At 44.2% G+C, this 23,286-nt stretch overlaps 1 protein-coding gene across 2 annotated transcripts in view; it reads left to right on the forward strand.

Annotated features, from left to right (window-relative positions):
• The window catches only part of LOC143284296 (gamma-aminobutyric acid receptor subunit alpha-6-like), a 241,222-nt gene extending 218,364 nt beyond the window's left edge, over nucleotides 1-22,858 (forward strand). The window contains exons 5-10 of one of the 2 annotated variants that reach the window (XM_076590995.1): nucleotides 888-970; nucleotides 1,576-1,713; nucleotides 4,885-5,037; nucleotides 18,269-18,486; nucleotides 21,216-21,410; nucleotides 22,548-22,858. In XM_076590995.1, coding sequence (XP_076447110.1) covers nucleotides 888-970; nucleotides 1,576-1,713; nucleotides 4,885-5,037; nucleotides 18,269-18,486; nucleotides 21,216-21,410; nucleotides 22,548-22,721 — 961 coding nt within the window. In that variant the 3' untranslated portion in view covers nucleotides 22,722-22,858. The remainder of the gene's footprint in view (nucleotides 1-887; nucleotides 971-1,575; nucleotides 1,714-4,884; nucleotides 5,038-18,268; nucleotides 18,487-21,215; nucleotides 21,411-22,547) is intronic. The other variant, XM_076590997.1, reaches the window with a different exon arrangement.
• Nucleotides 22,859-23,286: the final 428 nt, after the last annotated feature.

Below are 23,286 nucleotides of genomic sequence, written 5' to 3' on the forward strand. Positions count from 1 at the left end.
ATCATTATCACATTGAAAAGAAAATAATCTAAACATCGCATGAATAAAACCAGTCGTAACATCCAAGCCAGATCATAAACACAATGAGTACATAAATGAATATTTATGTATTGATATTCATCTGTATATCGTTTAACCTTTGCTGCGGACAGCTACGCTGATCAGAAGAGGTGTGTCACCTCACTGAGGAAATACCGAGCTTACATGTCAGGGTGTCGGTCACCAGTCTTTATCTGGGCTTACCTTCGTGCGATTACATTGCGTTTGGTCAGCGAAATCGATGATGTCGTTGAATTCTACGTTTTTTAAGCAGCGGGCAAAAAAAGGAAATAAAACTGATGCCAGGCTGATCCCATACACCGGGGTTTAGCAGTCAATGGATTGAGTGTCGGTCTTTCCTTTTGGAGGCTCCGTGGGCAGAATCACAGTGTTCACCACTGACCAGGGTTCGAGGGTCCCCATTTCAGCATGGTGTTGTGTCTTTGGTAAAAGCAAGCATTTTTGGAGCAAGGAATTTGACTTCTAATCCAGTGTTCACCAGTGATCATGGTTCGTTTCGGCATGGTGTTGTGTCTTTGGTAAAAGCAAGCAGTTTTGGAGCAAGGAATTTGACTTCTAATCCAGTGTTCACCAGTGATCATGGTTCCAAGCCCCGTTTCGGCATGGTGTTGTGTCCTTTGGGAAAGCACTTTACCCCGGTGTGAAATGGGATACCTGACTTCGGGTAGGGTTAAGGTTAAAACGGCGAAAGAACACGAATGGGCGCCTTCCTGAGCCGAGCCCTGGACGCAGTGACAATGAATTCACCGCCCCGATGGCCGCAAAAGGCTAAGAGACCTTTAACCTTTTTTTTTCACCTTAACCTTTCTGTTTCTGTCTGTGGCCAGGCTGACCATACACGCACGGTGTCCCATGCGACTGTCGCGGTATCCCATGGACTCCGCCATCTGTCCACTGTACATCGGCAGCTGTGAGTGTCATGTACACATTTTTATTTTGTTTTATTTTATTCTGTTTTATTTTATTTTATTTTATTTGTTTTATTTTATTTTATTTCATTTCAATTAGTTAGTTTGTTGGTTGGTTGGCTAGATTTTTGTGCCTGCTGTTTGTTTTTATAATGGATGCCTTTAGTTCATTATATTTTAATTAATTGGTTGGTTGATTGATTGGTTGGTTTGTTGGTAAGTTGATTAGTTGGTTAGTTAGTTGGGGGGGGGGGGAGGTGCTGTTTGTTTTATAATATATATGCCTATATTTCACTTTATTTTAGTAAGTTAGTGAGTTGGTTGGTTAGTTAGTTATTGTACCTGTTGTTTGTTTTATTATAAAAATGTATAGTTTATGTGTATATGCGCGTGTGCAAATTGCTTAAATGGATGGTGTGTGTGTGTGTGTGTGTGTGTGTGTGTGTGTGTGTGTGTGTGTTCTTTGTAATTTGTGTGTGTTTTTTTCTTTATAATTTGTGCGTGTGTGTGTGCGCCTACGTACGTGCGTATGTGTGCACATGTACATGTGTGTGTGTGTGTGTGTGTGTGTGTGTGTGTGCCTGTGCGGTGCGTGTTGTCCGGCCAGTTGGCTACACCACCCAGGAGATCGTGTACCGGTGGCTGAAGAACGCCCCCGCCGTGGACGTGGACCCCAACGTGACCATGTCGCAGTTCGCCATGGGGGAGATCGACGTGCACAACACCACCCGCTCCAACCGCCTGGGTCAGTGGCTGCTGCCTTGGGGCAGGCTTCCAGGCTGTTGTCTGTGTTGTTCCCGTCATGATGAGTCTATTGTATTGCGATGTGTTGCATTGTATTGTGTTGTATTGTATCGTATTGCATTGTATTGTATTGTATTGTGTTACTTTTGTTTTGTCACAACAGATTTCTCTGTGTGAAATTCAAGCTACTCACTCCAGGGAGAACGCGTCGCTACGCTGACAGCGCCACCCCCTTTTTTTCCTTTTTTTTCCCTGGCTGCAGTATTTTTATTTGTTTTCCTATCGAAGCGGATTTTTTTTTTTTTACAGAATTTTGCCAGGGATAACCCTTTTGTTCCTGTGGGTTCTTTTACGTGCTCTCAGTGCATGCTGCACACGGGACCTCGATTTATCGTCTTATCCGAATGACTAGCGCACAGACCACCACTCAAGGTCGAGTGGAGGGGACGGAAATACTGGCAACTATGCTGGGATTCGAACCAGTGCGCTCAGATTCTCTTGTTTCCTAGGCGGACGCGTTACCTCAAGGCCATCACTTCTGTAGTCCCCTTGATGATCAGAGATTTCCATTCTGTTGGGGCGCTGCGTGATGGATCGCCGAACAAGAAACCTCCACTTGTCCTGGTCATTAGCAAACGCCTGGGTTTGGGGCGAAGGTTTTCCTCGCCCACTCAAGTATGTTATCTGTCCACCTCTTTCTCTGGCGTTCCCTTCTTCTCTTTCCTTGAACTGTTTCTTGGAGGATTGTCTTGGAGAGGCCACAATTTCTTGTTACGTGGCCATACCATTTCCGTTTTCTCTTCTTTACAGCAGACAGCAGGTGTTTGTAATGGCTCCTGTGCTGTCTCCGTCTTCTGAGCACATTCTCATTAGTGATGCGGTCAGTGAACGAAATGCCAAAAAGTCTTCTAAAACACCTCATTTCTGCAGCTTGGAGCTTCCCTCGGAGTTGTGCAGTCAGAATCTGCAGCTCGCAAGTTTAGAGGGGAACTGACAAGCCGAGAGAATGCAACAGTTTGGTTTGGTTTGGAGGGTGAGGTTTGTAGGTAAAAAAATGTCACCGTCTAACTGCAGATAAAGAAAAATCACAAAATTCTAGTTCAGTGTCGTTGTCTGCACCAGGCAATGCCCGTGTGACTGACTGTTTCGAACGGTGCTTTGCAAAAGATGCGGAACTTAGCTACAAGGAAGACCTTCAGTTTCAGTTTGAAGGACGTGTCAAAGCGTGTGGGTTGTACTGTCCATATACGCTACAGCACATCTGTTTTAGAAAAAAAAAATGTGCGCATTCAGTATAACCATCCAGTACCCTGACATCGTTTCTTGTAAGTCTCTCTTCTCCAGCCTGCACTTCTTTTTCTGGTCTATGTCTTCTGCTTCTTCTTCTTCTTCTTTCGTGAGGGGTGAGGCAGAGACAGACAGAAAAGAGGATAGACAAGCAGAGACACGGGCTAACAGGTAGAGACAAGCAGAGTGAAAGAGAGGGAAGAGCGAGAGAGAGAGAGAGAGTAGAGAGAGAGAGAGGACAAAGAATGACCACACATGCTCCATGGAGGAAGATGAAGAATGATTCCGAACTGGCATTGCATGCAGAAAGAGAGAGACAGAGACAGAGAGAGTTGAGAGACAGAGGCTGGACAAAGAACGACCGCACATGCTCCATGGAGGAAGATGAAGAATGAGTCTGAACTGGCACCGCATGCAGAAAGGGCGAGAGAACAAAATGATGGTGAGGAATATCAGATGACCCCAGAGGGTTTGCTGAAATGTTGGAGCAGCAGGAAGGACAAGGGGGGTGGGGGGGGGGGGTCAGGGTGGGCGGGGGGGGGGGGGGGGGGGGGGTCTTGTCATTGGAAATGAACTGGCTTCTATTCCGTGTGGAAAGATGCCTGCTTTGTGAGGAGAGTTCAGATGTATGTGCCGGCTTCAGTTTATCTCTGTATGTCTGTCTGTTTGTCTGTTTGACTGTCTGTCTGTCTGTATGTCTGTCTGTCTGTCTGTCTCTCTCTCCGTAGTATTAGTAGTAGAAGGTAGTAGTAGTAGTAGTAGTAGTAAAAGTAGTAGTGCTTACAAAATCATTGTTGTGTTTTTATCGTTAATGTTGTTAATGTTATTGTTGTCACAAGGACAGATTGGAAGACTAGGCGATGACTAAAATCTTTATCCTTGAGTAATTAAGTTTTTTAATCTCTCTCTCTCTCTCTCTCTCTCTCTCTCTCTCTCTCTCTCTCTTCCTCTCTCTTCCTCTGCGTTCTTCCCTTCTCTCTGCCTCTGTCTGTATGTCGCTGTCTGTCTGTTTGGCTGTCTCTGTCTCTGTCTCTCTCTCTCTCCCATTTTCTAATCTTCTTTCTCGGTCTCTTTCTCTGCATTCATTTTCTCTTTCTCAGTCCCTTTCTGTTTGTTTCTCTCCGCTTTTCCCAGTCTCTCTCTTTCCTTTGCCCCCCACCTCTCTCTTTCTCTCTCCCTATGTATCTATGTATCTCTCTCTCTCTCTCTCTCTCTCTCTCTCTCTCTCTCTGCCGCTGTCTCTTTGTATCTCTATCTCCGTTTCTGACTTCGTGTCTCTCCCGTTGCGTTCGCCCTTTCCTCTCTGTCTCTTTTTGTCTGTCTGTCTATCTATGTGTGCGTGTTTGTGTGTGTATGGGGGGGGGGGGGTGGGGGGGTGGCGGGGGGGTCTGGGTCTCTGTGTGTGTATCTTGGTCTGGGTCTGGGTCTGTGTGTGTGTGTCTGGGTCTGTGTGTATACCACATTCTTCTCTGTGTGTCACTTACTTTCCCCTCTCTTTCTCAGTCTCTATTCCCCCCTTCTCTCTCTCACCTTCTTCCTCCTCCTCTTTCTGTGTCTATCTATCTATCTATCCACCTCTTTTTCTCTGTGCCATTTAGGACGCAGGAAATAGCCCAATACCGTTGACATTTTGCGAAGGTGAGGCATTTGCCCCCCTCCCCCCCCTCCGCCCCCCCCCCCCGCACTCCCCCACCCCCGCCCCTCTCCCCCCTCTCTCCACCCCCTCCCCCCGCCCCCACCACTCTCTTTTTAACCAAAGCAGATGCGGTGCTGTGTTTAAGGATAATCCTGCACCGGATTGTGTGACCGCCGCCTTCTTGTGACTGACTGACACTGACACTTTTCTCTCTCTCTCTCTCTCTTTTTTCTTTTTCTTTCTTTCCAGGGGACTTCTCCATCCTGTGTGTGTACATCCACCTGTCCCGTGCCGTGGGCTTCTACATGCTGGAGACCTACGTGCCATGCTACCTGATCGTCAGCCTGTCATGGGTATCCTTCTGGATCAACAGGGATGCTGCTCCGGCCAGAGTGCTGCTCGGTAAGTCGGCATCACCATTACCTTTTTTTTCTTTTCTTTTTTTTTTCTCTGCCCAATCACCTGCACCGTTTCAGTGGCGTACGTTTCTCCCACGCTGCTCATTCCGAGTCCCCCCCCCCCCCCCCACACACACACACACACACACAGCCACACACACCCGGGTTCGTCTGTCGGAATCCAGTGCCGGCTGTCCACAGGGATCCATCGATGTAAGGATATACCTTCTTTTTCTGTTTTTCCTTTTGTTTTGTCTGCCACATCATCCGGGTTGCCAAAAGTATGAACGGGCAGCAATAGCCGAGTGGTTAAAGCGCGTTGGGCTTTCAGTCTGAGGGTCCCCGGTTCGAATCCCTGTCTTCTCGCCTGATGGATGTACAGGGTGTAGATTTTTTCTCGATCCCCCAAGTCATTACAATAATTATATGAGCAGCAGACCTACTTATGCCTGACCCCCCTTCGCGCGCTCAAACACACACACACACGCACGCACGCACGCACACACACACACACACACACACACACACACACACACACACACACACACACACACACACACACACACACACACACACACACACACACACACACATGTCTGGACACGATTCAAACATACCGACCAAGTAGGTCACGAGGACGGCTCACCCACCCACTCAAAACGCTCATGCTTTGCGGCCTGACGAGAGCAGTGTCTGAAACGTTGATCCTGGCCAAGTCTGCAATCATCCAATCGGTGGACGTGATCTGGTCCCAAGAAGTCCTCTTTGTCTCAGCATGGACTTAAGGAACGTCGAGAAAACCACGGTCCCTTGAGCCAGACTCTGTGACACCTTGTCTCGCCCACTATGATGTGAGGCGAATAGATGGGGAAACAAAATGGTATCGCTGGTATCTGTGCAATACGCGCGATGTGTATTTTAACTGTTGTGTGGTTATTACCGTGTTGTTGCTTGGTGAATGAAGTGCGCGTCTATAGGGAGGGAAGGAGGAGAGAGAGAGGGGGGCCGAGAGAGGAGGGAGAGGGAGAGAGACGTACACAAAGAAAGAGACATGGGGAGGGAAACAAAGAGAGGCAGAAAAAGTGACAGAGAACGGAATAGGTTTACTCGCATATATGCTTCAGCCCCAAGTACAGAGGTAAACATGAACATCGTGCAATTTAACAAAACAACTCAACAAAACAAGCATGAATACAGATAACAAAAATGATTATATTCATTTCACGAATTAGGGATTTCTCTGAAGTTTGAAAGGCTTTATACAAAAACAAGGAAAAATCACGAACGTTATTACTGTTGCTTGAAGACATAAACAGATTTGATTCAAAAAGAGAGAGGAGAGAGAGAGTGTGTGTGCTTTGAGGTTTTACTGTCATTGACTGCACAGTCCTTGTGACGGGAGGATACAAATACTTTTTTTTTCGAGAAAATAATAAGATCAAACAAAAAATTACAAATTAATATTCTCAACACATTCACAATTAAACGCAAAAAAAGATCAGAAAATAAGAAAGTGACATGAAACAAAGATGGTGGAGAGAGAGACACAGAGAGAGACTCACATGGACAAAGGAACAGAGAGATGTGATGAAGAGAAACAGATGGAGAGAGGGTGTCAGAGAGAGAGAAAGAGAGAGTGCGTTAGAGACAGAGGGAGAGAGAGACAGACAGACAGAGACTCACACATACACACACACACACACACACACACACACACACACACACACACACACACACACACACACACACACACACACACACACAGATATTTGTATTCTGCCGTCACACGTTTGTGACCACGAACAAGCTGCATGAAAACTAGCACGGTGAAAACGAACTGAAACACTGACCAAGACAGCTATGCCAGGCACGTCAGAGCCAAATCTCTTCATCCTCTCTGAGGGGCAAAATCTTCCAAACCGTCACCTGGCCCACATTGAATTTGGCCCGCGTTCTAATCCTACCAGGATATCGTTGGCATCGACGCATCACTTCATATCCGCTAATCGAAGTTTGGTAGCTGCATGGAAATTGTGGCAACTGTCCTTTGGGAGACACCCTCTGGCACCTCTTGGGTAACTGACAGGCAGATAACAGACTAATGTAGAAGGAATGATGGATTGCACAAAAATAATATTTATATTCTTTTCCTCTGGGTGTTTACAGAAAAACAACATTTTATTGAGATAAACAAAAAATGTTACTTAAGAACGAAATAGCTGGCGTTTACGCGTTCAATGATCGAATAGATCGTGGTGATCACACGTAGTATGTTGTATGAAAGATTGTCTGTTTCTGGTCAACTGCAACAGACTGTTTTCTAGCAGAAAAGGGGCACATCATTGGAACAAACGTGGAACAGTAACACCATCGTTTCCAAACTTTAATCATGAGAGGAGCACATATAAATCAAACAATCCTCTCCTACAGTCCGGTGATAATGGTGAACGAGCAACGTACACAACAACAAAAGAGATACACCAGTGTTTATAATCGTTGATTCGTAGATTTAATCTTTACAGTGTTGAGTAAGCTGGTGAGAAAGTCCACCACCGACGCTATATGATTGACCTCAGCGCTGAGATCCCACAGAGATGGCAAAGGATGGAATGCGGGAACAAAATGATAAAATGATGCACGTCAGTCTCCCAAGCCCAGTTAATACAGGAGCAAAATGGTTGGCGTCATGTCACAAGTAGGGATGATGGCTGAAGGCAGTGGCTCCAAACGAACTCGTTTACTTTGCCGGCATGGCATTAATTGCTCAGCATCTGATCCAACAGACCCGCGATGTATGGGAAAGCGAGGGGGTGGGGATGGGGGATAATGCCAACGAAAATGGGCAACCAGCTTGTCGAAGGGTGTTTTCTCTCTGTCTCTCATTTCAGCTCTGTCTCTGCCTGTCTGTTTCCATATTTATTTCTCTATCTCTGTCTCTGTCTATTTCTCCCCTGTGTCTTTCATTCTGTAACGTACGCACAACTCACCAATGCATGTGTTCATGCATACTTTGCTCACACGTGTAAAAGTATCAAAATATGAAATGCTTTGGCATTTGGGAGTTTTGATTATCAGCATGAAAAGAAAGTAGCGGAATAGACATCAGTTATGAATTGTTAAATCGGTTTTTCGTCTTTCAGATTTCAAAATGAAAATCGGTCTCTTCCAAATAAAAAACAAAGAAACAGATAAAGTAAATGGTATGTTTCAATTGATGGAAATGACTGCTACAGACAATTCATAACTGAAAAGAACAGTTCAGCCATTTCTCTTTCGCTTGTTTATTTATTCATTTATCTATTTATTTTTCTATTTATATATTTATTTTCTTCTCAAACTATTGATTTTGTGGCAATGAAACAAATACAGCAGATATTACAAAGACCTTGACTCTGTTATTCTTCAGAGGATGTTACAGTAAACAGGTGTCCCCATTTCCTTCATGTTAACTTTCTTTTGAAACATTTAATTCAGCACTCCAGTCACCCAGTAACAGCATATGTATATATCAAACAGACCTTGTCATTACTGCTTGAATAGTCGATTATATCTTCAGTGTTTAACAAGCCAGTGTTAAAAGCTAGTGCACAAACAGCATGAAGACTTTAAGTGTGATTTATCTAACTGACCCCAGCACTGAAAACTCACTGATGTTACTTCACTTTCAGTTTCAAGGAGGTGTCAAATCATGCGAATTTGTCCAAATACGTTAAACCTCAACAACAAAAAGGAGCGGATGCCTTACCTGTGCATAAACCCAAGACACTGGTCATGCTTTGAGAGCCAAATGCAAGGAGAACCCAGAGAATGGCAAAGGAGGAAATATAGGAGGGAAATAGTACACATCAGTCTTCCCCAGTCCCAGTTTCGACTGACAGCAATTTCCAGTTTTGGCAGCGGCACCAGACAACCTTGTTTACACTGCCAGCGTCCCATTAATTGCTCTCCCGCTGATCCCACGATGAATGGAGAAGCGAGGGGAAGCCAGAATGGAGAGCAAAGAAAGGAAAATTGGGTGAGCGGCTGTGAAATGGTATTACCCATCTGTCTCCTTCTCTATTTTTGTGTTTATTTCTTCTTCCCCCTCCCTCTGTCTGTCTGTTAAAAAGCATAACTGCGTGGTCAGATAGTTTTGATAATTTTCTTCTTTAGCCGGTGTAATATTTTGCGTTGTGCCCTGATAGATTAATGAACGGAATTATCATGTGTTTTGTGGCCTGTTGGGTACTATCATTTTTCTTGAAAGAAGGAACTTTGTTTAGTTTCATTATTTGCTTTCACCATTTCATTCGTTTATCATAATGGTTTGTTATGAAATGAAAGTATGTTGATGCATTCACCCGTGTCATAAGGACCTCATGGCCAATGACATTAAAGTGTCAAAGTGTCAAAGCGTCTGTCTGTCTGTTTCTGTCTCTCTTCTTTCTCTATCGCCTTCTCTCTCTCTCTCTCTCTCTCTCTCTCTCTCTTATCTCTCTTTTTCTCTCCCTCTCTTTCTCTTTCCCCCATGTCTTCTTTTCACCATCTTTTCTCTCCCTGCTCTCTGTTTGTTTGTCTGTCTCTCCAATAAAAGAGGCGAATCATCAGTCAGACCAAGAGAGTATGCAATGATTTATGTATTTTAATCCTTCTCTGAGCTCTGACAAAGGAGAAAATGACGCGAGAGAATGTTCAGCACATAACAGCAGTTATCTGGTTCACTGCTCTGACGTTACGGCCTCCCATGGATCTGCCAGTTTAACGAATGGCCCTCATTTCACTGCTGACACTGAGCTCTCTCCGCAGCGCTGCCCTAACCCTAATCCTCATAGTGAGGTTCCTGCAGGCAGCTTCTATCACTGCCAGCCAGTTACCTCCCCCTCCCTGTGACTTATTGCAGATATATAGGAGGCAATGTGGCAGAGTTGGTTTATCGTTGGACTTCTGATCCAGCGTTCAACAGTGATGAGAGTTCGAGGCTTCGTTTTAGTGTAGTGTTGTGTCCTCCTTGGGAAAATCACTCTGTACGCTGTACGCTTTTCCTCGTTCTCCCTAAGTGTGAGTGGATACCTGACTTCACTCGGGGGGTGGGGGGAGGTGGATGAAAAATGTGCAGATGACGACGACTAGGCCCCACCTCCCTATGTTGTCCCCAATGGCCAAAGGCTATGGGAACTTTAACCCTTCTGATATATCCAAGAGAAGGGGGCGGGGGGGGGAGCAAGATCCTTTTCGAATAAAGTGTCAAGAGGTTTACCAGTTACGACTTTTTTTTAATATTTCTGAAACAAACTAGTGGTATATGGATCGGTTTTAACTAGTGGTATATGGGTGAGTTTTAAGTTGTAAATCAAGTTTTGTAGTTTAAATTTGAAACAAAGAGCTAAGGTAACTCATTCCCTCATACCGCTTTTTGTTCTTCACCGTAGTGTGATGGCCACAACATGATAACTGTAATATTCATCAAAGAAATCTTATCATCGCTGTTTGATATAGTTGATCACATATTCCCGGTGACGGACAAACCAGTGTGAAAGGCCAACACCAAATGCGCACCTACTCTAGCGGGCCTTCTGGAGTTGATAAATCTGATCGAACGTAGCAGTGAAAACCCAAAGAGATGGCTAAAGATGAAATATGGGAGGAAAATGGTTCGCGTCATATCCCAGGACTGGTTGATGGGAATTTTCAGTGGTGGCAGCGACTCCAGACGATTTCGTTGACTTTGCCGGCATCGCGTTAATTGCTTTCCGGCTGATCCGCCATGCCGACAATGAATGGAGAAGTGAGCGACGTCTGACTGGTGAGGAAAGGAAAAGGGGCATGCAGACCGATGAAGGGTGTATTCTGTGTCTGTCTGTCTTTCTCTGTCCCACAGATCTGTTTCTCTGCCTCTGGCTGGCTGGCTGACTTGCTCTGTCTGTTGGTTTTTTCATGGTCTTTGACTCACTTTTTGTAAACAGTGAGTCTATGTTTTAACCCGGTGTTCGGTTGTCTCTGTGTGTGTGCGTGTGTCTGTGTGTTCGTGGTAGACTTTAACATTGCCATTTTCTCTGTTAATACGTTGTCAGTTGACACCAAATTTGGCATAAAAATAGGAAAAATTCAGTTCTTTCCAGGCATCTTGTTTAAAACAATATTGCACATCTGGGATGGGCACAAAAATAATGATAAAAGAAGCCAGATTATATGCAAACTGATTTTACTGGTGATTTTTTTTTCTTTTTTCTCTCTAAACTTGGCACTTTGATCTGATATTCTGACATAACAACAAGAGCAGTCATTTTTGTCATTTTTTGTTCAAACAGGAACTTCTTTTGCTAGCATGGAAGTTATATTTCTGGTGCATGTCTTTGCTGCAGATAATTTTTTTTTTTAAAGGGGGGGGGGGGGGGGGGGGAATTAATCTGTAATTAATGCTAAGGGGGTTAATTTGCTTTAAACTGATTTTCTTCATCTTAGACATTACATTCTGAAATTATACTCAATGCATAAAAAGCTTGTGTGTTTTACCCTCAGTGAACAGGGTTTTCACTATGTTCATTCGCCCAAGTGGTCTTTTTTCGGAAAATACTCAAATCAATACGACGAGTGGACTTTATAGATCTATTGGCTGAGCCCTGAAGATCATGGGCAAAGATCAACTGCGTACACATAATTATACATATTCAAAGCGCGTGCTCATATTCCTCGCGAACGCGAAGATCGCCATTTGTTCAAGTTGTTGACCTTAAAAATAATAAACCACGAGAGTTAATACCCTTGATGAAACGTACACATTTCCAGTCTTGACTTTTCTCAAAATGAAGTCCTTTTCACTTCATACGACGTTTAGAAGTACTACTTGGCTGTACATGTTATTAATTTAACAAAATACGCAATAGATCCAGAGAAAACGGCTAAATGTTGCAGTGTGATTGCGGCGATAGCCACGTCTCCTTTACCGCAGACTTAAAAAGAATTTTTAATTGCCCTTAAAGATTTTTTGAATGCCCAAGATACACCAGAATAATAATGATTTAAACAGCGTTCTTACTGCGAATACCGCAATTTATCGCCCTTTAAAAAAGTATGTTTAAATATTAAATTTTTGAACGTTAGTTAAGGAGCCACGATAGTGGTAAGACAGTTTCTCCTCACCCAAACACGGTTCGAATCTGCCGTTAGGACTTTTTTTTTTTTCTTTTTTTTTTTTTTTTTTTTTTTTTTTTCGTTTTTCTTTTCTTTTCTTTTTTTTCGTTTTTCTTTTTTTTTTCGGTTTTTTTTTAATAAAAACCCCCCGAAGCTTTATACTAACAAATACAGAACACATTTTAACGATTAGATTTTTTTAAAAGTGTATCACAAGTGAGTCTTGAAGGCCTTGCCTCTCCTGTTGTTGTTATTGCTTTCTTTTCCCTTTTATATTTTTTCTTCCGTCTTTGATACAACTGGCGAGGGTTCAGTCAATATAACAAATAACACACATAATTCCCCCCTTTTTTTTCCTTAAAAATGTTTTCTTAATCACACATATCAGATAGCGTTTATCTATTTTATTTTCACGCCGTTGACGGGCGCAATAACCGAGTGGTTAAAAGCGTTGGACTTTCAATCTGAGGGTCCCGGGTTCGAATCTCGGTAACAGCACGTGGTGGGTAAAGGGTGGAGATTTTTCCGATCTCTCAGGTCAACATATGTGCCGGCCTGCTAGTGCCTGAACCCCCTTCATGTGTATACGCAAGCAGAATATCAAATACGCACGTTAAAGATCCTGTTATCCATGTCAGTGTTCGGCGGATTATGAAAACAAAAACATACCCAGCATGCACACCTTCGAAAACGGAGTATGGCTGCCTACATGGTGGGGTAAAAACGGCCATACACGTTAAAGCCCACTCGTGTACATACGAGTGAACGCTGGAGTTGCAGCCCACGAACAAAGAAAAATAAGAATTATCACGCTGTTAAAAAAACAAGAATCTAGTGAAATATCTCTTGGTGTTAGAATGAATCAAGTGAAATTTCTTTATTATAACCGATGAGAATGAGTATTTCTGATTCATTCGGAAATGAAGACAGTGCCGCCATAATTCCATTCACAATTATAAGCGATGTGCCACTTTCTAGACATTAAAAGAAAATAGTTGAAGATGAGATTATGTAGGATCTATCTTCTGTCATAATTCACACCGTTAAACTCAATTTGAGTTCCCATGGGTCATTTATAGTCAGGCCTAAATCTAAATAATATGCGAACAATTACCAAACATATGCGTGTGGAACATTTCTTCAAACTATTTTTTTTTCAAACTGTTACGTTCACCATAATCTTTTGAAATGCAGATTTACTGGTTGGAGTTGGGTGGGGGCTGTAGTAGAAAGACTTTTTTTTTGGGGGGGGCTAGGGGGGGGAGTGTTTAGGGAGGGGGGGTAGGAGAGCAAAAAACAACAAAAAACAACAACCGTACATTATATATATATATATATATATATATATATATATATATATATATATATATATATATATAAACTTATTTTAATAGAGTGTTTATTTTTAAACGTACTAAATCATTGTGTATGGTAAAGGCCTCAAGGCCTGACTAAGCGCGTTGGGTTACACTGCTGGTCAGGCATCTGCTTGGCTTGGCAGATGTGGTGTAGCGTATATGGTTTTGTCCGAACGCAGTGACGCCTCCTTGAGCTACTGAAACTGAAACTGTGTATGGTAAAAATTTAAAACAAAAGAAAAAAGAAAGAAAATGTAAAAAATAAACTGATCTTTTAAAAGAACAAAATAAAAACAGGAACAAAAGAAGAAAAAAAAGAGATGTAAACAACGAGTTGGTTTCCAGAAACGTAAAAGTTGACACATACATCAAACCACACACCAAACGATTGATAATGCTAATAATAAAACACCACGAGTATTTTTTGTTCAAGCACAATAACACTACTACTATTACTACAAATAGCAATAATGATAATAATGACAACACTAATGATAGTAATAATAGTAATGACAATAATAATACGCCAGCAGTACTTTTCGTTCAAGCACGGGCAAGGCGACCAAAACAACGGTGCTGAGGTAGACTACACAGAAAGCATACACGGAGGCTACTGCCCGCAGATAGCGGAACGATGAACACACACACACACACACACACACACACACACACACACACACACACACACACACACACACACACACACACACACACACACCTGAGAAAAAACGGTAGGGTTCGGGGAGGGTCGCCGGAGATGGTCACGATGTCCGCAGCTGACCACCGTATTGAACTAACGTGGATGTGTGTGTGTGTGTGTGTGTGTGTGTGTGTGTGTGTGTGTGTGCGTGCGTGCGTGTTATCATTACCATGCTTATGCCTTTATGTAGTATTGTGTTCGCATGCTATGACTTTAAGTTGCATTGTGTTGTGCGTGCAATGGCACATATAATGTAAAATTGTGCAGTATAGTCCCAGTTTCAGAGCGGGGACTGGATGGAAAAAAAAGTGCGCTAGGGCTTATCTATTATCCTCGAAAATAAAGAATTTTGTCTTGGCTTGGCTTGTCTTGTCTTCTCTTGTCTCTCTCTCTCTCTCTCTGTCTCTCTCTCTCTGTCTCTCTGTCTCTGTCTGTCTCTCTCTCTGTCTCTCTCTCTCTCTGTGCCCCTTTTTCTCACACAAGCTGGAAAGCTCTTTTCAAACAAGGGAAGATTGAGATCGATGTAAGCTGCACACACCCTTCCCCATCACCAACACACACACCAGCCCCCTAACCATTTTCGTCTTTGTTCTGGAACATCACTTTCACGTTAAGAAGTCAATTTGCTCCCTTCCTCAGTGGTTGAAATGCCTTGCCAAGAACCATTAAAACTTTAATCTAGTGGAAAGGAAAAGCAAATATTCCCACTTCAAAAGAGAGAGGGAGAGACAGAAAGAGAGAGACAGAGAAGTAGAAGAAAATCCGGATATTTCAAGAAAGAGAAAAGAAAACAAATAACCAGCACCACCCCCCAGAATGGAAACAGTGTCTTTGTCTCTTTGCCACCCGCTCGCGCTCATGCATTGTGTTTTCTCAACAGAGCATCAGATGTCCTGGTGCTTAATTAAGAAGAGCGTAAAGATCGGGATTAGGCTGGGTGGTGTTAGTGAAAACGATGATGACTTGCATTGTCCTGAACTGTATTGCGTTACTTTTTTTTTTGTTATCTTTGTTTTATCTTATTCTGTTTTTGTCATAACAGATTTCTTTTTGTTACAATCGTTACAATCGCATTACGACAGTGCATTGCCACCCTTTCGTCTTTAGTGCAGTGCCACTATGTTAGTGCAGTGCCACCCTTTTAGTGCATTGCCACCCTTTCATCTTTAGTGCATTGCCACCCTTTCGTCTTTAGTGCATTGCCACCCTTTCGTCTTTTGTGCAGTGCCACCATGTTAGTGCATTGCCACCCTTTCATCTTTAGTGCAGTGCCACCATGTTAGTGCAGTGCCACCCTTTCATCTTTAGTGCATTGCCACCCTTTCATCTTTAGTGCAGTGCCACTATGTTAGTGCAGTGCCACCCTTTTAGTGCATTGCCACCCTTTCATCTTTAGTGCAGTGCCACCATGTTAGTGCAGTGCCACTCATTTAGTGCATTGCCACCCTTTCATCTTTAGTGCATTGCCACCCTTTCGTCTTTAGTGCAGTGCCACCATGTTAGTGCAGTGCCACCCTTTCATCTTTAGTGCATTGCCACCCTTTCGTCTTTAGTGCAGTACCACCCTTTTAGTGCATTGCCACCCTTTCGTCTTTAGTGCAGTGCCATCCTTTCGTCTTTTCTTTCTGTCAGCAGGAATATTTGTTTTACCATCGCTATGGAGTTATAGAAGAGAATGTTACCTGCAACAACTTATTTGGGAAAGAAGAAAAAAAGAAAAAAAAATAGAGACATGGGTGGCACCGCACTGTAGAAACGCACTCTCCGGAATGTCACACAGACCTTTTTTTTTCTTTTTTTCTTTTTCTTTTTTTTTTTTTTACACGAAAAGCAATACAAGAATTTTTTTAATTGGTTTAACCTGTGCAGCCTTCAGAGCCCCTGTCATTGAAAACAGCCAAAATATCGGTGCCAGGTGCATAACCTACCCGGGTCACATCCATTCCCAAAACTCGTGAAACAATTGCAGACATTATATTTTTGAAAGGAGGGATGGGGATAGGGGCTGGGGGCTAAGGAAGCGCTGTGCTGTGGCGACGAACACTTCTCGGAGAGAGTAGCGGGAATTTCACACCGAGAAATTTTTTTTGTGTGGGGGGAAAAAGCAGTACCATAGAATACAATACGAATCGATGCAGTACTGTACAACTGTCTGCTGGCTTACAATTCCTCCTTGCTTATCGTGATCTTTCATGTCCTCACTTAGCTCCTGTATTCAGTTCACACACCTATGCCACCTCACCCCCCACCCTCCACCCACACTACACGCTCACACACACACACACACACACACACACACACACACACACACACACAGACCGTCTGGAATTGAGAGGGGGGGCGGAACCTATTGTTTCAAATATTGTTTGAACGAGTTTCTTTCAAGATAAGAATTGAAAGGTTTGCTGCCTGATATTATGTGGTAAAGATGTCCAGAACCAAGGAGTGTAATGTATAGATGTTCGGAGACCTCGGGACTTTGGTCCAAAACACGGAATTTAAAACATGCGTGTGTCAGACGAAGAACACAGGCCAGGGCGGGGTGGACTTTTAATCTTTACTGGGTCAGAAAGGTTAGAGGATGCACAGCTAGTCGCTGAATTGAAACATATTGGCTTCAAGCTATGCGTGAACTGTGAACAAGCTATTTATCAGTCCACGCAGGGCCCAGAATCTACAGGAACGTTCCAAGCGATTCTCCCTACCTTCCTTCCTTCCTTCCTTCCTTCCTTCCTTCTTTCCTTCCTTCCTTCCCTCTTTCCTTTCTTTTTTCCTTCCTTTCTTCATTCTTATGTACAGGGTTCGCAAAAAAGGTTTAGGAAGGAAGGAAGGAAGGAATTTTTGTTTAATGTCCCGTCACACATATCGGTGATTGAAGACATTTTGTAAAAGTATTTATGAATACATCTGAGTATTATCTGTTAGAAGGGGTGGGAGATGTGGATGAATGGAGGGTTTGGGGAAACTGGGCAAATGAGGGTAAAAATGTGGGTGAAATTTGAAAGAAAAACAAAACAAACAAACAAACAAAAAAAAACCCCTCTAAATATAACAAACCCAAAAGGGTTTGGGGGAAAAAAAAGAAAGAAAGAAAAAAAAGGGTTAACACACAAAGAACAAAGTAAATACTGATTTCGGCTTCGTGTTAATCGTGGCGTGTAATATTCTGGTAGAAGAGCACCGCTCCTAAAGAGGCCGCCGGTACAATGGCTGAAGTACAGCCACGAACACAGGTCGACGCACAAATGGACCTTGTAGCACTCTCCTACCGAATCCACCGCACAAAAAACTCCGATTTCACGTCACCAAAACACAGATGAATGGGGAAACGAATCTGATGATATTAAAAAGAAAACAATAACAGTTAAAAGATATTATTTTATGGCAGAGCTGTTTGTTCCTGCTGCTTGACGTTATCCATGGGCAGGTCACTCTTTAGGTTTAGGATCATTTGGAAATTTGCTCAGCTTTCTTCTTGGAGGAATGGTGACTCATGCTTGTTGGTGTTTTTTTTTCGGCAAAGAGTGGTTTATGCAGGCCTCCGTGGGCATAACTGTGAGGGAGGGTCTGTCCAGAGTGCCAGAGGCTCTGGACGTGTTCCAGTACATGTGTCTGCTGTTCATTCCTATATTCCTTCTCTCCTTCGTCCTTTCCATTCTTCCTTCCTTCCTATGCACATCAGTTCAGTACAGAAATAACGACCTTCCTTCCTTTCTGCCTTCCTTCCTTCCCTCTTTTCTTCCTTCCGCCATTTCTTTCCTTCCTACCTGCCTTCCTTCCTTCATTACTTCTCTCTCCTTCCGTCTTCCTTCCTTCCGCTCTTTCCTTCCTTCCCTCTCTTTCTCTCTCCTTCCTGTCTTCCTTCTTTTCTTCCGTCCTTCCACCCTTTCTGCCCTTCCTACCTTCCGACCATCCTTCCTTACTTCCATCCTTCATTCCTTTGTTCCTACCATCCATCCTTCATTCTTTACTCCCTGTCTCCTCCCTCTCCATCCTTCCTTCCTTCCTACCACCCTTCAATCATTCATTCTGTAATTCTTTTCCTCTTCCCACCTTCTGCCCTACAGGAGTGACGACGATCCTCAGCCTGGCCGCCGTGGGCATGACTGTGAGGGAGGGTCTTCCCAGAGTGCCCTACGCCACAGCTTTGGATGTGTTTCAGTACATGTGTCTGGTGTACGCCATGGCGGCGCTCATCGAGTACGCGGCCGTCAACTACTTCACCAAGCTGCTGCCCAAGGAAGGAGGGCTGGACGAGGACGAGGAGGAGGTGGTGGAGGAGGAGGTGCGTTGGAAATCTGAGATTTTTTTTTTTTTTTTTTTCGTTGTTTCGTTTGTGGCGGGTTGGGGGTAGAGGGGGTGCTGGGCAGAGCACCATCGACCCATTAATTCTGCGCTCTTTTTTTTCTTTTGCTTTTTTCTTTAAGGAGGGGTAGTGGGTGGGACGGGTTCAGGGGTTGAGGGGCAAGGAGGGATGGGGATATGTGTGTGTGTGTGTGTGTGTGTGTGTGTGTGTGTGTGTGTGTGTGTGTGTGTGTGTGTCCACCAACCCCCAGTAATAATATTGCTTTCCCGACATTTTGGGGGAGTTGAGTCCACAACCTTACTTTTTCCCCGAATTTTTTTTTTTTTTTTCTGTTCTTTTCGGACTTTTATTCTTTTACAACAGGTCCCCAATCATCCTATTTTTCCCTCTCTCTCTCTCTCTCTCTCTCTCTCTCTCTCTCTCTCTCTCTCTCTCTCTCTCTCTCTCTCTCTCTCTCTCTCTTCATTTCTTTTTCTTTCTTTCTTTCCTTTTTCTTCAATTATTTCTCTTTATGCAAAAAATAATGCAAAATGAGATTTCGAAAATGTCTCTGTGTTTTCCTGATGATGGATATTTTATTAAAAGGTTAAAGGTCCCACTGCTATTTTACAGCCCACTATTTTACAGCGAAATATTCATATCCATCGTGTCTAGGGCTCGGCATGGGATGGCGGAACCCACCCATCTCCTTCCGTCGTTTTAACTCACTCAGTACGACCAGCCCTCTCTTCTCCTCTACACAGACACCTCGGATGTCCAGTGGGTGTCTGAATGACCCAACCTTTAGCTTCCGTCGTCAGAATTGTGGTATTCTTTGTCAACATTCACCTCTTCAGTGTAAGAGCCTTCCGCTTGTAATATTTTGATGGTGGTAATTGGGGAGAAACGCTGTTAACGTCGTCTCTTTCGCCGTTCGTATGGAGAGAGTTAAACCAGGTTCCCATTCACAAAGTGTTGGAGTGAGGATAATTGGAGCAAAGTGCCTTTCCCAAGGACATTACACCGTGTCGAAACGGGGCCTCGAACCCTGTATGATCAGTGGATAAACAGTCCAACGACTAACCGATTTTACAAGGGCACACATCTCAGAATGGAAAGGGCAGTCTAAACAAATCCAATCTTTGCTGTGTTAAACAGGAGGGTGTCTCTTAGCACCAGACGTGGCAAAGCAGACGTGGACATTTACTCAGTACACGCAAAAAATGATTTAACATTGTTTAAAAAAAAAATGTAAGAAAGAAAAAAAGCAACTTTGGCACACGTACGAGCATTGGACACATTCACTTTAAAACATCGAAAATGGTATAGTTGATACATCTGTTTCAAAGCCGCAAACGTTAGCACCGCACATTAACATCATATCAATGTACCTTGTTCAAAGTTAGTTTGGTGAGCGAGTCCAGTCTACCCATCTCAGCAGCTCTGAACGGTAGTAAGTCCAGTCCACCCATTGATGAGCGCCCAGTGGCAGCCGTCAGTCGGCTTTACCCAGGTAGGCAGCCTGTTGCGCAAATAACCCCGTGTTTGTTAAGCGCTTAGAGCTTGGTCTCCGACCAAGGGTAGGCGCTATATAATTATCCATATCAATCAATCAGTCTCAGTAGCTCTGACCTGTAGTAAGCCCAGTCCACCCGTCTCAGTAGCTGTGACCTGTAGTAAGCCCAGTCCACCCGTCTCAGTAGCTGTGACCTGTAGTAAGCCCAGTCCACCCGTCTCGGTAGCTCTGACCTGTAGTAAGCCCAGTCCACCCGTCTCGGTAGCTGTGACCTGTAGTAAGCCCAATCCACCCGTCTCAGTAGCTCTGACCTGTAGTAAGCCCAATCCACCCGTCTCGGTAGCTGTGACCTGTAGTAAGCCCAATCCACCCGTCTCAGTAGCTCTGACCTGTAGTAAGCCCAATCCACCCGTCTCAGTAGCTCTGACCTGTAGTAAGCCCAATCCACCCGTCTCAGTAGCTGTGACCTGTAGTAAGCCCAGTCCACCCGTCTCTGTAGCTGTGACCTGAGGTAAGCCCAGTCCACCCGTCTCGGTAGCTCTGACCTGTAGTAAGCCCAGTCCAACCGTCTCAGTAGCTCTGACCTGTAGTAAGCCCAGTCCACCCGTCTCTGTAGCTGTGACCTGTAGTAAGCCCAGTCCACCCGTCTCAGTAGCTGTGACCTGTAGTAAGCCCAGTCCACCCGTCTCAGTAGCTCTGACCTGTAGTAAGCCCAGTCCACCCGTCTCAGTAGCTGTGACCTGTAGTAAGCCCAGTCCAACCGTCTCAGTAGCTGTGACCTGTAGTAAGCCCAGTCCAACCGTCTCAGTAGCTCTGACCTGTAGTAAGCCCAGTCCACCCATCTCGGTAGCTCTGACCTGTAGTAAGCCCAGTCCAACCGTCTCAGTAGCTCTGACCTGTAGTAAGCCCAGTCCAACCGTCTCAGTAGCTCTGACCTGTAGTAAGCCCAGTCCACCCGTCTCAGTAGCTCTGACCTGTAGTAAGCCCAGTCCAACCGTCTCAGTAGCTGTGACCTGTAGTAAGCCCAGTCCACCCGTCTCAGTAGCTGTGACCTGTAGTAAGCCCAGTCCAACCGTCTCAGTAGCTGTGACCTGTAGTAAGCCCAGTTCAACAGTCTCGGTAGCTGTGACCTGTAGTAAGCCCAGTCCACCCGTCTCAGTAGCTGTGACCGGTGTGTCTGTCTATCTGTGTCGCTGCCGGTGCCGGGTGGCAGCAGTGCGGCCCCCCGCTGAAGGTGATCGTGACGGACAAGAACGAGCGTGAGCACGAGACGCTGCTGGATGACCACTTCCACGTGCTGGACGCAGAGGACCCCTCCGCTCCCCCCGCCTCTCCCACCTCCCCCGGCACGGCGTGTCACCGGCTCTTCTGGCGATGCCTCGTGGGCAACTTTACCTACCGCCTCTCGGTGAGTCAGTCTCAGGCTGCCTGCCAAAAAGAAAATCTCTTTACCAAAGTATAGACAATAAAGTTTGTGCATTCATGTACGGGTCGTTATCGTCGTCGTCGTCGTTGTTGTTGTCGTAGTTGTTGTTGCTGTTGTTGTTGTCGATGTCGTCACCATCATCATCATCATCATCATGTTCTTCTTCTTTGTTGTTGATGTCGTTGATGTTTCTGTTGTTTGTTTGTTTGGTAGTAGTAGTAGTAGTAATATTAGTAGTAGTATTGTTGTTGTTTTGTTGTTGCTGTTGTTGTAGTCGTTGTTGTTGTTGTCGTCACCATCATCATCGTCATCATCATTGTTGTTGATATTGTTGCTGTTGTTTGTTTGTTTGTTTGTAGTAGTAGTAGTAGTAGTATTGTTGCTGTTGTTTGTTGTTGTTATGATTATCATTGTTGTTGTTGTTATCATCTTAGTATCATTATCATTATTAACATTATTATCATTGTCATTTCCTTTATCATTGTCATTATTATTATCATTATTGTTTTTATTATCATTAATATCAGCATCAGCATCATTCGCACAAGACAATAAAAAAAAACGTTTGTATTCTTTCCCCTCCTTGTAATTGTCTCCCTGAAATAAAGACAGAAGCATGTCCTCCCTGTATTGGATAAGAAACAATAACAATTATGCACCATCCGTCCTCTATAGTTTTTTGGTTTTTTTTTTTTTTAACGTACGAATCCTGTGGTGGCCATCTTGGATTTTACACAATAACTCAAAATCCCCAGCATTTACGAATTGGGCTTTGTGGGATTTGGATTCAGCACCCCCGAATCTTGTTAGATCATTAAAAAGAACAACTAGTGTATGAAGCAAAAGCAGATATCGTGGTTATCGTTCGGTGATAAGAAACTCTAGAGAGAGCTGGACAATGCAAGGTCTTCAGAGAGTATGCCCCCTTCAGTCAAGTGTTTCGGTCCTTAACTCCTTACACTCTAAGAGGGTCGAGCGCACCCAGGTCATGACTCCTGGATGTCCTTGTATTGCCGCCCTTTTTTTTCCAACCTGGTCCTCAGCAGGTTCGAACCCGCGCTCAGACTAATATTACCACGATATCACCCCTGTCTTTCTGTCTTTCTGCCTGTGTCGCAGCGGGTGTTGGCGGCAGACCCAGAGGCGGGAAACAGCGTCAGTAATATCGACATCATCTGTCGTCGCCTCTTCCCCTCCACCTTCATCATCCTCAACTTCTTCTACTGGTTCATCTACCTCTACTTCGAGCCCGACAACACTGATCTGGACCGGGAGAAGATCATCACCACCTGAAGAACACAGTGCATGGAAAAAGCTGTATTGTATTGCATTGTATTATATTGTAATGTATTGTAATACATTTAGTCAGAACACGTTTCTCTGTGTGAAACTCCGGCTGCTCTTCCCCGCAGAGAACACGTCGTCACAGTGCAGCGCCGCTCCGGGTTTTTTTTTTTTTTTTTTTTTTTTGTGGAGGGTTGGGGGTGGGGGGTTATCTCCAAGTGTATATTAATTTTGTTTTTCAAACAAAATGTCGTTTTTGTTGTTTTTCCAACAGAATATTGTCGTCGTGGATACTTTTAATTGCGGTGGGTGCAGGTTGCAACAAACAGAGGGGATCGGCGGGGGGTAGGACGGGGGTGCGGGGCTGTGAATCAATAACTCCGATATCTCTTCATCAGTTGAATGTAAACCTTAACTCTGGTTCATTCGCCAACCCACATTTACGGCGAAGGACTAACTGTGCTGTTTAATCAAAGATGCAGCATGGCAGAATCGGAAAGACGTTGGCCTTCTGATCCAGTGTTCACCAGTTATCAGGGTTCGAGGCCCCCTTCCGGCATGGTGTTATGTCTTT

This window comes from Babylonia areolata, chromosome 7 (assembly GCF_041734735.1).
Source record: "Babylonia areolata isolate BAREFJ2019XMU chromosome 7, ASM4173473v1, whole genome shotgun sequence".
Lineage (NCBI taxonomy): Eukaryota > Metazoa > Mollusca > Gastropoda > Neogastropoda > Buccinidae > Babylonia > Babylonia areolata.